Source organism: Heloderma suspectum, chromosome 5 (assembly GCF_057233095.1).
Source record: "Heloderma suspectum isolate Gila_16-S chromosome 5, 16-S_ref, whole genome shotgun sequence".
In the NCBI taxonomy this organism is placed as follows: domain Eukaryota; kingdom Metazoa; phylum Chordata; class Lepidosauria; order Squamata; family Helodermatidae; genus Heloderma; species Heloderma suspectum.
The window spans coordinates 2,191,811-2,204,967 of record NC_139462.1 but is presented as its reverse complement, the minus strand read 5'-3'; the positions used below and the strand labels follow the sequence as shown (position 1 = coordinate 2,204,967).

At 61.8% G+C, this 13,157-nt stretch overlaps 1 protein-coding gene across 3 annotated transcripts; it reads right to left on the bottom strand.

Moving 5' to 3' along the window:
* Positions 1 to 952: 952 nt before the first annotated feature.
* LOC146343495 (rho-related BTB domain-containing protein 2-like) lies at positions 953 to 10,993 on the bottom strand. 3 transcript variants are annotated; one of them, XR_014791909.1, is made up of 9 exons: positions 10,617 to 10,891; positions 10,421 to 10,524; positions 8,540 to 8,725; positions 7,332 to 8,245; positions 7,068 to 7,186; positions 5,332 to 5,482; positions 4,805 to 4,888; positions 4,301 to 4,406; positions 953 to 2,225 (listed from the first exon to the last, which is right to left on the bottom strand). XR_014791909.1 is itself a non-coding variant. In XM_084855134.1 (9 exons), exons 1-9 carry the CDS (start codon positions 10,806 to 10,808, stop codon positions 2,050 to 2,052), a joined length of 2,037 nt encoding a protein of 678 aa, XP_084711260.1. In that variant the 5' UTR covers positions 10,809 to 10,993; the 3' UTR covers positions 953 to 2,049. The 3 variants fall into 3 exon arrangements, 2 of the variants coding, with proteins under 2 accessions (XP_084711260.1, XP_084711259.1); XM_084855134.1 differs by having other exon boundaries at positions 4,805 to 4,893; positions 10,617 to 10,993; XM_084855133.1 differs by lacking the exon at positions 10,421 to 10,524 and having other exon boundaries at positions 4,805 to 4,893; positions 10,617 to 10,796.
* Positions 10,994 to 13,157: the final 2,164 nt, after the last annotated feature.

The following is a 13,157-nucleotide window of genomic DNA, read 5'->3' as shown; positions in this document are numbered from 1 at the left end:
TTGACCTGCCTTCACTTTCGACAACAATGTCTTTGCATCAGTTCCCCCATAGAAGGGGAATAAATCTGCCTCAAGGGGGATGGATGCTTATGCCTCCCCCTCTTCATGTTCCTTCTTGTGGGATGGGTGCTTCTGCACTGGGCATAATTTAGCAATGTGGCAGGCTGCAATTTTATGCCAGCGCTACTCCAGTTCCCAGGAGGTGAGACCGCAGCATGGACTCCCCTGAACCGGCTCATGTTACCAAACAGCATGCTACAACGGTAACCCAGGACAGGCTCTGTGGAACCTGGCACTTCTTGGCCCCACAACAGCAGCAAGGAACCTTTGGGCCAAAAGCCAGCACACGCAAAGGCAGTGAGCTCTGTGCTCGTGTGACCTTGTTTCAGTGCGGGTGGTTCAGTCTGGCACGGGCCCGTGTGTCAGAGCAGGCTGGCCACAAAGAGGCTCTGCCCCCATTTCTCCCCCAATAAGCCAGCCCTTTGCTAGACTTCCCTGCAGCTAGCATCAAACTCACTTCAGAAGCCACCTCTGGAGCATTTCTATGAACTGCACTACCTTGGCATTGCTCTGCTCCAGCAGGACAACCCCTGCTCAGGAAGGATCCCACACAGAGATTGCTGTCCTGCTCTTGCACAGGACCAGTTCCTGGCAAGGGGACTTCATGGGGAAGCCGCTTGGTGGGCAATAGCCCCTTTGGACTTCCAGCTGCTGGAGCCTCTCAATGCCAGGTTTCTCCACACAGCCCTTCTGAGCAAGAGGCAGAACTGCTGCCCCAGGCTGTTCAAGGCCAGCACTGCTTGTCTGGCAGCTGGAATCGCAGGATGCTCAGATGCCTGGTGCCCCTGCAGGAGGGAGGGGCTCCGAGTCCCACTCTTACTGTTACACACAGAAATTGTCCCTCCCGTGTGTCTTTTACATGCCCCTGCCCCGGCAGACTCTCACACCGGTTCACAATACAAAAGGCTTTTATTAAAGGTTAAAACAGTCCAATACTGAAGTGTGTAAGAAAGGGGTTGGCCCAGCTCACAGTGGTTAGAAACATGGATGCCACAGGCCTGTCGGGACCGGCGTGCATCAAAGCCCTTCAGTAGAGTGAGTGCCGCAGGTGGCCCCACCCTGGATAAGTTTGTGCTTGGTTGAGGTCTTGGGAGAAAAAATGGGGACACGTAGAAAAAAGTGTAAAAACATTTGTGCAGATTTGGGGGGGGGTGGACTGAAAGCCCCTCCTCTCACTGAAGCACATTCAACTACGACTTCCCTTAATGCACCAAAGTGTCTAAGGAAGGGTGGGGAGAGAAAGAGCAGTTCACTGCCCCTCGGCCGAGAGGGCCAATCAAGGGAAGAGGCTTGTGTTATGTCCAAGGCACAGACATGGGAGAGGGGGTGCCACACTCCACACTGCCCCCTTCCCCAGCAGACAAGCATAAGACAGGAAGCAAGCTTCTACAACTAGATGCCTTAGAAGAAACTCTACCCCCCCAATCCTGCACCCCACCCCCTTATGCAAACCTCCCCAGTATTCCCCTCCTCATTACTGCAGCCATGTGGCTCTGTGATCCAAATCCAGTTCCAGCCACCTCTAAGCTGGTAGGAGCCTTGGAACAATGCAGTGACAAAGGCCACTGAGGTTGTCAGAACCCCTCCAGAAACACTCTTGCCCTTCCCCTCACCTGCACAACCAGCTCCCAGCCACCTGGCGAAGCAGGAACCTCCCTGGTGTCCCCAGAACACTGCTAAGATCAGAGGTAGCAACTAGAGAGACAGCGGGTTGGGCGCCCACCTGCTTGCTGGGTGCTCAGCCCAGAAGCAGGGCAGGGGCGTAAACACTGAGTAAAGTCAGGGCAGCCATGGCAAGAGGCACAGAGCTGGCGGGGAGGGGGGAGGCTGTAAACAAGGCAGAGGCACCCTCCCCTCACACCCAGCAGCAGAGGTCCCCACTCTGCCGAGACCCAAGTGGCACCCCCCTCCCCAGCAAAGGCACGAGCAGGACAGGGCGGCTGTGTGCTGTCCTCCCCCTACCCTTGGGGGAGAGGCACACCCAGGCGCTCAGGAGATGGGGCTGGCACGGCGGGAGCGCCAGAAGCACCACTTGCTGCGCGGATGCTGCTTGCGTAGCATCTCCTCCTCCAGCTCGCGCTCTTTCTGCAAGCGCAGGTAGCGGTCCTCTTCCTTCAGGTACCAGACCGGTGGCCAACGGTGGCGCTCGAAGTGTGCCTGATTCTCTGGGGGGGACCAAGAAGGGAGATGGCTCCAATAGCAGCCCCAGGAAAACCCTCCTTGCACGCCAGCCTCGCTATTTATTTATTTATTTATTTATTAAATTTATTAATCGCCCATCTGACTGGTCACCCAGCCACTCTGGGCGACGTACAACCCACCATAAAACAATTTAAAACAATAAAATTTTACCATAAATTTGTTTTTTTTTAAATACCCTAACCCACCCCAAATGTCTGCCTGAACAACCACGTTTTTAATGCACGACGGAAGCTCATTAAAGAGGGGGCATGACGGAGTTCCCTAGGGAGGGAGTTCCACAGAGTGGGGGCCACCACAGAGAAGGCCCTCTCCCTCGTCCCCACCAGTCTAGCTGTCCTGGCTGATGGGACAGAGAGAAGGCCATCTGAGGCTGACCTTGTTAAGCGGCCTGTCTGGTGTTGCTGGAGGCGCTCCTTAAGATAGGCTGGGCCGGAACCATACAGGGTTTTAAAGGTCAAAACCAACACCTCGAATTTGGCCCGGAAAACAACTGGTAACCAGTGCAACTCCTTCAGCACTGGAGTGATGTGATCTCGCCGGTGGCTGCCTTTAATCAGGCGAGCCGCCGTGTTCTGTACCAGCTGCAGTTTCCGAACCGTCTTCAAGGGTAACCCCACGTAGAGCGCATTACAGTAGTCTAAACGAGAGGAGACCAGGGCATGTACTACCGATGGGAGCAGATGGTCGGGAAGGAAGGGGCGCAGCCGCCGTATCAGATGGAGTTGATACAGCGCTGTCCGGCTCACAGCTGACACCTGAGCCTCCATGGACAGCTGGGAGTCCAAAATGACCCCCAGGCTGCGGACCTGGTCTTTCAAGGGTAGCCGTACCCCATTCAACACCAGGTCAACATCCCCCAGCCTCCTCTTGTCTCCCACCAAAAGTACCTCGGTCTTGTCAGGGTTCAGCTTATTCCTCCCCATCCAGCCACTCACCGTCTCCAGACATTTGGACAGGGATTCTACGGCCAACCTTGGTGAAGATTTGAATGAGAGGTAGAGCTGCGTGTCATCCGCATATTGATGACACTGCACCCCAAACCTCCTGATGATAGCCCCCAGCGGCTTCACGTAGATGTTAAATAGCATCGGGGAGAGGATGGAACCCTGTGGCACCCCACAAGTAAGTGGCCATTGGTCCGAAACCTCCTCTCCCAGTGCTACCCTCTGGTACCTGCCGGAGAGGAAGGACCGGAACCACCGCAATACAGTGTCTCCAATGCCCAACCCCTCCAGGTGGTCCAGGAGGATACCGTGGTCAACGGTATCAAAAGCCGCTGAGAGGTCGAGGAGAACAAGGAAGGAGCATTCACCCCTATCCAGAGCCCTCCTCATATCATCCACCAAGGTGATGATGGTGTGTCCTGCACCCCCCTGCCAAGGTTTGCAACAGAAGCCTATTCTATGATTCTAAGCGCAAGGGCGTACACCCCTCAAAGGACCAAAGTGGAGGCCTCCCCCTAGCCCAATTCCCGCCCCCCAAGTGCATGCAGTCCAGGCCTCCTGCCCCCCTGTGCCACAAGTGGAGAGCATGAGTTCCCTGACAGAAGGAGGTCACAGAGCAAGGGAGCTGGGGCAGGGGCGCTTGTGCAAGCGAGCCAAAGGGCATCACGTTGCTCCGCGTTCCGACACCCTCTGTGCTTTCCCAGCGGCCCCTGGCTCCCTCTGCTGGCACGAGCCATCCTTCTGAAGTGCTGGGCCTGCATGGCAGAAGGGACACAGCGGCCCGAATCGGGGGGGGGGCTGCTTTGGAGCAGGGCAGCAGGCAATAGCTGGACAAGGTGGCTGAGTCGCCCCGCTGAGGACTTGTGGAGATGCAAAATGATCCCTCCCACACCGGGAAGGCAGCGCCTAGGGGTGCAGATCTCTGCACCCCCTCCTGATTCCGATCCCTGCCAGACTCCATTGTCCGTAGAACCGGATCAGTGCCCCCCACCACTTTGTCCCGCTCAGGACCCTTGATGCGCCCTCCCAGCCTGGAGGGGCGGCTTCCTCCCCCGGCCTGGTGGGCCTGCCACGAGAGGCCAGGCTAGCCCTACCTGGAGACATGCACTTCATCTCGCGGGGAAAGCGGCGGCAGACACTGTTGTAGCTGGTGCAGATATAATGGAGGCACCAGGCAGCCAGCTGGCGAGCGTTGTGGAACTGTGAAGAGGAGGAGGTGAACAAGATCTGGAGCAGAACACCCCCCCCCCGTGCACGTGGCCCCCGTGAGACACGCCTGCAGCGCAGCAGCTCTTCCCACGGAATGACTCCAGACTCCACTCCTGCAGCGGCGGGAGCGCTGCCCAGGGCGTTGCAGGCAGGTGGCGCCAGATCCCATCCCCGGCAATGTTGCTGGTAGCATGGCAGCACCCCACACCCACTTCCCCCTGCCCACAAGAAACGCTCCGCTCAGCCCCAGGAGGTATTTTGAAATCATCTGGGTGGTGCCCAGGGAAGGTTCCACAACTGGGGTCGCACCAGAGGCAGCCCGTCTTTCTCTTTTCAAAGTGAAAAATGGCAGGATGTGTGCACCCCACTTGCTCACGGCTGATCCATACCTGTGTCATCTCCAGGTAGAGGATGACCTGGGCATCGATTTCCACCTGCTGCAGGCTGGCATGCACCAGCTCATCCACCGCATACTGCTCTGAGGAGAAGACCAGGAAAGGGCCTCAGGCAGGCGCACTCTTGCCTGTCCCTAACGGCAGAGCTTTCCAGGATGGAGCTCTCTGCGTGCTCAGAGGCCCGCTACCCCTTCCGGGAATGCACCCTGGTGCTCCAGGGGGGACCAAGGACTCGTGAGGGAGGCCTGCCTGGGGCTAGATGTGGTTCTCCCTAACCTTGTCCATGCAGGGCAAGCACCCATCACCTCTTCCCCCCACCCCTTCGCTCTGCTGCTGGTGAGCCGAGAAGGCTCTGGGGACACATCGATCCTGGGGACACGGCGTGCCCACAGCCTCATTATCTGATCAACAGCTGATGTAAGAGGCCTTCAGGCAGGCGGCCGCCAGATGGGTCAGGCTGGTGGGGTGGCGGGAGTCTGAGCCCTCCCCTCAGCCCTAGTCTAGCACAGCCAAGGACTCACCGGTCAGGGCCTGCAAGCGGGTCAGGCAAAGGCGGTTGGTGAGCACCAGCAGCTCCATGGCATCCAGGTCTGGGCTGGGGACGAAGAGCCCCGTGTAGAGGAACTCCAGCACAGCACGAAGGCAGGCAGCATTGGTGCCTGGCAGGGAGACCTGTGGGGGTGGAACACGGAGGGGCAATGGAGCAGCGCCCCGGTCCCTCCCATTCTGGGGAGCCTCCTCCGCTGCCCCGGGCATGATCCGCCATCTCCCCTGCTTTCTCCACTAAGTCACAAAGTCATTGGCAGTCGCCCCACTAGCAGACTCACTTGCAACTCACCTCCCCCCCCCCCGCCAAGAGATCAGCCCACCAACTCGATGGTATCAAGTGCTTCCATGCAGCTCTCCCAAGTGGAGGCTGCCCCTTGCTTACTCCTGAGCCCCCTGCCCAGGAACAGCTTTGGAGATGAGCCTCCTGGGAGACCAGAACCCCATTTCTCCTGGCCTCAGGAGAATGACAACTCAAAGGAAATTTTCTCTGCACATGCTCAGAAGCATTCATCCCACGCTTCTGTCGGTTCCAGAGCTCGACCCTGGCTCCACTCCAGTTCCTGGGGAGGAAGGCCCAGCAACGTTTTCCCTCACAGTGTTCTTCATCTCACCGAGGGGAACAAAGAGCCTCAGGCTAGAAAGACTGAGGGCACGGGGGGGGGGGGGCGGGAAGGAGCCTGCCAGGCCTGGCCTTGGCTGCTGACACAGCCCCGCATGATCCCTGTGACCCTTTATTTTTGAGATGCCCAATTTATCTCGGCCTGGCTGGCGGCAGCTGCCTCTGCCTTTGGGAAGGCAGCAGTGACTGGCTGGGGAGCACATTCCAGGGACCAGCTGGCATTCCTGCTGCCAAAGGGTCTGGGTTACAGGGAGGGGAGAGGAGGGGGAGGCGGCGGCCAAGCAAGGGAAAGAGCAGCTCCGAGTGGGACACGAGGCACAGGAATTGCCACTCTGCTCTGCACTGGGGGGGGGGCAGGGTTCACCCCCCACCCTGGGCCATGCGGAGACAAGGGAGAACCAAAGGGAATCCACACCTGATCTGAAGCCTGACCCTCTTCTGCAATTGACACCTTTGACCTGCCAACCCTCCTGGCTCAGCTGTCAGGACAAGGACACCCACCAGGCTGCCCCGCAGCAGCCCAGCCCTTTGCGACGCCAACCTGAGGGGGCTCCAGGCACCACAAGGGCCTGCTCACGCCGCACAAATGCCCCTCCAGCTCCTGCTCTTGGCTCTTCCACTACAGCTCCCTATTCCCAGGCAAAACATTCTAGGACCCTTGCCCATCAGGCAAGTGGCCTGCAACTGCAGGAAAAGGGACACAGCTCCCATGCTGCTTTAGAAGCCAGCCTTGTGAACCCCGGGGCAAAGCTCCCCCCTTGCTCGTGGCTCCACTGGCACACCAGCAGCTCCCTACAGCCCTGACTAGACCCTGAAGACGGGGCTTGGGATCTCCGCCACAAGAACAAAGAAGTTCACCTTCTAGCTCTGATCCGGCCCTCAAAAGCCAGCCAGCAATACTGAGACAGAAGGGACCAAGTCCCACCCAGACACAGACCAGCCCCAGGAACCGAAGCCGCAGTGCAGCAGAGCCGGCCCAGCCAGCCCCAGCGAGGGGCTTGGCAGAAGAGCTGGGCCCTGGCTGCCCATGCACCCCGCGGACGTGCTCCCTTCCCCTGCTTAGGACCCCCCTCAGCCCTTGCTCCTCACCTCGGCAGCGCAGCTCTCTCGGAAGGCGCCACCAAACATGGCCACCATGAAGTCACAACTGGAGAGGAGCAAGGGCTTGTGTGCTGGCACCGAACCATCATCGGCCACAAACACCACATCTGCAGAGGACAAGAAGGCAGGCTCAGCGCCCAACCTGCACTGCCCAAAGCAGGTGGGAGAGACTGCCGGCCCTCGGGCATCACCCTCCCCTCTAGGGTGCAAACTCTGCCTGCCATGCCCCAGGGAATGCCCCCACCCTGCTACCTGCAAAGGTGCCCTTGCTCAGACACTCCTTGATGCGGCTGGCACGGCGTACGTGGAAGGCCTTGGTGATCTCTCGGTTCATGAAGCTCTCCTTGTTGAGCATGTTGGCCACCATCATGCGCAAGTCAAACACTTCCAGCAGCTCTGCAATGGCGGCCACCTGCATGAGGTCGGCCCAGTGCTGCTCCAGGTGCCCCGTGTACAGGTATTCCAGCACCACCCGGAAAGGGCCCAGCTGTACCAGCCCATCCATGTAGATGGCCGTCATGGCCCTCTCATGCTGCGTGATGGGGTCCCGCACCCCCTCCCGACACATGCTGACAAAGCCACGGCCCCAGCTGGAGAGCTCCCGAGGCGGCCCAGCCAAGCGCAGGGGGTTGTCGCTGTGCGAGGCCCGGAGGGATGCAGCGGTCGCCGCCACCCCCAGAGAGCCCTTGGCGGCATCCAAGCTCTTAGTCCTGCTGGCTGGCTCCTTTGTGCTGGCTGCCTCCCCCACCAAGTCCAGCATGAAGAGGTCATAGAATTTGGAGCACGACGTGGCCAGGTAGACCCGATGGGCAAAGACCCGATGGCCGCCCTGCAGACAGAACACCACGTCAGCACACAGGGGCTCACGGAAGAGGGCATTGGGCCCCTGCCCTTCCTGGGCAGCTGGTTCTGGGATGTGGATGAGAGGTGGGGGGGGCTTGGGGGGGAGGAACGGGGCCTGCAGCAAGGGGCGTTGCGTCTTCTTGAGGTGGGACTTCCAGAACTGCAGGTGGCGGCGTGAGATGAGGGCTGCCCGGATAGCGTTGTCAAAGACGTCTTTGATGCCAAACTGGGCCACCACGCTGGTCTCGTAGTACGGGATGCCCAGCTCTTTGGCTACTTCATGCCCACACTCTGGTGGGAGGATGTCTGAAGGCTTAATGGGCCTGCAGGGAGAGAGGGCAAAGGACAGTGCTCAGGGCGAAGCGTCCGCTTAAGGAAGGATGTCTAGAGGAGCCCCTTCAGGCTGAAGACCCAGCAGGGCGTTGCTGAGTGAGAACGCGCCTCGGAAAGTGCCACGGCTGAGCCGCCCCCCCCCGGAAAACAGCGTGTGGAGGGGAGGCATCCCCCAGGAAGCAACGGGGCCAGGGGACACCACGTTCGGGCCTAGCCCTGTGAGCCTGCCCGCCCCGCCCACAGGCTCTGCTGTCCCCAGCCGGTCAGAGGTCTGGCGCCCCTACTTTGCCAGCGGCCGGCGAGCACGGTTCACGGCCTCGAGGTCCGCATAGCGCAGGTCCAACTGGCAGCCCACCAGCACAATGGGGGTGCGCGGGCAGAAGTGCTTGATCTCGGGGTACCACATGCTCTTCACATGCCGCAGCGAGTTGGGGTTGGCCAAGGAGAAGCAAAGCACCACAACATCCGACCTGCAGGGGGCGGAGAGCAATCGACGGGGCGGGACGCAGCACAGGCTGGCTCCGCCCACGGCGGGAGACACCCCATCCGCCCGGGGAGGAGCTGCCAAGGGCCAGGACAAGCCCACGCACTGACTTTGCCCAGGGCAGCTGGCCGTGACAGGGCCCGGGAGCCAGCAGGTTAGCGGCCACAGTTCTTCCCACCATTGCTCAATGGGTGGCTTTGCTACAGTTGCAGTAACTGACTCCAAGCACAGTGGCCCCCCGCATCAAGTATGCGCCCCCGTCACAGATGGCTGTCGTTCTTGCTTCCTCGGCTGGGGCAAGGAGACTTCTGATCCCCAAGCCTGGCTCTGTCCTTTGAATTCTGCCAGATGAATCAGGGCCCTGCACGCTGCCCTGGCGCCCCGTAGCCGTGTTCTGGGAGCGTGCTGCTGCATTTTCGGCACAGGGGTGCCATAACAGCAGCTCCGAATTCAGCCCCCCCCCCCTGTCATGAAGACACCATTGCTAGTGTTCAGGAGGGGGGCAGGCGGCTGCCCCTGGACCGCTTCACATTGCAAGGCTGGATTCCCCAAAGCTGCAGTGCCCAACCCACTCCCTCAAAAGGCACAAACTGCAACTGCAGGGCCAGCCAGGAAGGTCCTTTCACATTGCCTCAGGGGCCAGCCTCTGCTGGCAACACCTGTCCCCTGCCAAGCACAGAGTAGCCTCCTTCCTGCCACCCGTCCCTCAGCACCCGTCCCTCAGCGCATGCAGGAGGTCAGGGGCTGCAGATGGGTGCACGGGTCAGAGATCCAGAACTCGGCAGTCTGCCCTTGACAGGGTGCATAGTGGTGGAAAGGTCCCAATCCACAGGATGCGGGGAAAGAGGGGGAGCTCCACGGCTAGCGACTGGGACATGGCCTCTCAGGAAAGCTGCCTTGCCACGCCACCTCCAGCTGGCCAAGCACAACAGCGGTCTCCGTGCCAGACGTGAATTGCAGTGCCGCCCACCAGAGTTTAGAAGGGATCAGCCACAGGACCACGGCACAGGAAACGTGAGACCAGGGCAGCAGGAGTCCAGGATGGGTTCCCAGGGCCAGAAAAGGTCTGGCAGGAAAGGGGAAGCCAGCCTGGCAACCTCCCTCCCTCAGAGGCGAGGCCCGGCCCTCCCCTAAGGAGTGGGAAGCAGCAATAGCAGGGCCACAGGGGGCCACAGGGGTTCACACACCTGGAGGTGTCCCGACAGCAGCTCTGTGCTCCTCCCAACCCGCCCCCAGGGGCCTGCAGCAGAGGTGGGAGGCCGTGCCCCAGCGCCCAGCCCCCAAGGTGCCTCGTGCCCTAGCGCTGCACCTGGCTTAAGCCATCACTCTTAGCAGCTGGAGCGGCCAGCTGCACCCCCAGGAGCCACTCTCGCTCATTTGGCTTTTGCAATCCCACCTGCCGGCCGCTGTGACCAGGAGAAGGAGCGGGAGGAGTACTCGGCTCAGAGGGCGAGGGGGAGAGCCGCCCTCCACCGCGGAGCCACGAGTCTGGCAGCCTTCAGGGGCCCCGCGTTCCCCCAGCCACCCACCTGACCTGCTCCTCTGATGGCGGGTGGGCCCCTATGGCTGCCAGCAGGCAAGGGGCGCAACGAGGCTGGGGTGGGGAGCGCGCGCCCGGGAGCGGCGCTCAGCCTTCCGCGCCGAGGCAGCAACGCCTCCCCGCCCGGGCAGCCACCCTCACCTGCCGTACGCGAAGCGCCGGTCCTTGTGGTGGTCCCCGAAAGTGTCCCAGAGCCGCAGCGAGACACTGACCTCGTCCACCACGTCGCGGGAGCGCTCCAGCACCTGCGGGACAGCACAGGCGGAGGGGCGTGCTCGGCAGCCCCGCCCCGCCCGCCCGCCCGCCCCGCGGCGCCCGCCCGCCCGCACGCACGCACCTCCTGGCACACGCGGTACTGGTCGATGGCCCAGACGGTGGGCACGTGGGTGGCCAGCAGCTGGTACTGGGTGAGGGTGGCGTTGCAGGCCCGCGCGCGGATTAGGCGCGTCTTGCCCGCCGCGTTGTCGCCCACCACCACGCACTTGATGGTCTCGACGCTGGGGCGCTCGTAGTCCACGTCAATATCCATGGGCGCTCGGCGCGGGGGCGGCGGCCAGGCGGCCAGCTCCCCTCCCTCCCCCCCCTCCGCGCCGGGGCGGCCGCGGAGCCCCTCCTCGGAGAGTGGCCGCGGCAGGCGGGCGGGCGGGCGGCCGGGGCGCCTCGCAGAGCCGGGGAGGGTCTCCGCCCGCCCGCCCCCCCCCCGCCACTGCTCGCCGGCCCCGCCCTGCGCGGCTCCCCTTCACGGCCCCCGGGGCGGAGAGCGAGGCGCGCGCCCCCGCCGGGCGCCTCCCGGGCGCCGCCCCATCGCGCCGCCGGCCCGCCCGCGCCTCGCCGCCGCTCGTCCGCCCGCGCCCCGCCCGCGCCTCGCCCGGACACCCAGCGCACGTCCCGCGCCGGCCACGCCCCGCGCGCTCCGCCAATGGGCGCCGGCGCCGCCCCCGCCAGCCCGAACAAAGGGGCCGCGGGAGCCCCGAGCGCCGCGCCGCGGGCCGCGGAGGGGGACTTCGCCCCGGCCCTTCCGCGGCGCCCGCCTCGGCGCCGGGTGGTGGGTGGGGGCTGGGCGAGCAGAGAGGAGGGCGCTCTGCACGCGCGCTTGGGCACTCTCGCCCTCGCTCTTCCACGCCCAAAAGCAAGGAGTCTCCCCGGGAACGGCCGGCCCAGCCTCATCCATCTTCAGACACGCGGTCTTTCCGACGAGTACTCGTACTGGCGATGCAAAAGAATATCCGCGGAACTTGTAGGCAGTGCTGCGGGCGCCGAGACCAAGCGGGGGCCTGAGCCGGCGCTCCAAGAGGTGCGCCACAGCCGCAGAGCCTGAGGCGACCTCCCCCGCCCGGGGGAGGCCCCAGCAGGGCAGCCCCCTCCGCCCGGCAGCAGGCCTCCTTTCGGAGGCTGCGTCGGGAGGGGGCCCTGATGTGGGCTGGCGGCGAGCCGGGGTGGGCCCGGGCCCGGGCGCGGGCCCGCCCCCGCCCCGCCCCGCCCCGCGGGCGCAAGGGCGTAGCTGACGCGCCTCGGGCTCGGCCCGCCGGAGCCCTGCCGGCTCCTTTTGCCTTCCCCCGCCCCGCGTGGCCGCGTAGTGCTCCTGCGGAAGCGCCTTCGCCCCCCTCCTTCAGCTGCCGCGAGGCCCCGGAGGTGGCCCCCGCCCCGCCGGCTTGTGGCCGGCTCCGGGCCCGAGGGGGCGCCCTGGCCCCCTGCCTGAAGCCTCCCAGCTTCCCCCTGGGCGGGAGCCCCCTGCTCATTGCGGCCGACCGGGCCGCACGGCTGTTGACCTGCCGTCGGGGCTTCAGGAAAAGAACGCCCTCCTTTGTCGCGCGTTAACTGCTGAGGTGGTACGATCACATGCTGGTTAAAGTGCAGTAGAGGATACATGAGCCCACCTCCCCAGAGGCCTCTTTCCGCGCATTTGCATGGTGATCAGGCGCATGTCTTGACATGGGGTGTTAAACGCCCGGCCCTCAGAACAGGCCTTGCCAGATCACAGACTACTTCATGGCCCAACAGCGGCGGTTACTATCACAGTCACAATATTGGGGAAAGGTGAGAGAAATCGTAAAGGCTGCTGTCTGCCCTGCCATGCGCCTTCCCCCTCTCGGCAGAACTCCCTTCACAGCATGCTTTTGCTGACACGCACACAGTGCATCCCCAGATGAGCACAAGCCTCAGTGTGTGAGTTACTGGCTTTTGGAGGGCGGAGTGCACAGAATGGCAGGAAATGGAGGACTTCCTCATTGATGCCACCCCTGGACTTCCCTGGTCAGCCAAATCCGCAACATTTGCTTGCATTACAATAACTAATACTGCCAACTCAGCACAGCAGCTGCTCACTGGCCCCATCCAGCCAACACTGTATCTGTGCATTTGTGAGGGGTGTGTGTGTGTGATGAACATCAGAAGAGCTCTGAAGCTGGATCAGATGAAAGGCCTCTCTAGTCCAGAATCTAGCGCACCCTCATGTCCCCCAGCAAGAGGTAATATTGAGAGGCACCCTGTCTCTGATAGTGGAGGCAGCATATAGCCATCAGGACTAGTAGCCATTGCTAGCCTTATTTTCCATGTATTTGTCTAATTTTTAAAGTCATCCAAGTTGGTGGCCATCACTTCATCTTGTGGTAGCAAATTCCATAGTTTAACTATGAGCCGTGTGAAGAACTCCTTCCTTTTACCTGCCCTAAAGCTCCCACGAGTCAGCTTCATGGGATGACCCCTTTGGGTTCTAATATTATGAGAGAGGGAGAAAAAGGTAACTCCATCCACTTTCTCCACACTGTGCATAATTTTATATACCTCTATTGTGTCCCCCCCACACACACACACACATACACACACACTAGCCTTTTTTCTAAGCTAAAGAGTCCCAAATGTTGCAACTTTTCCTCAT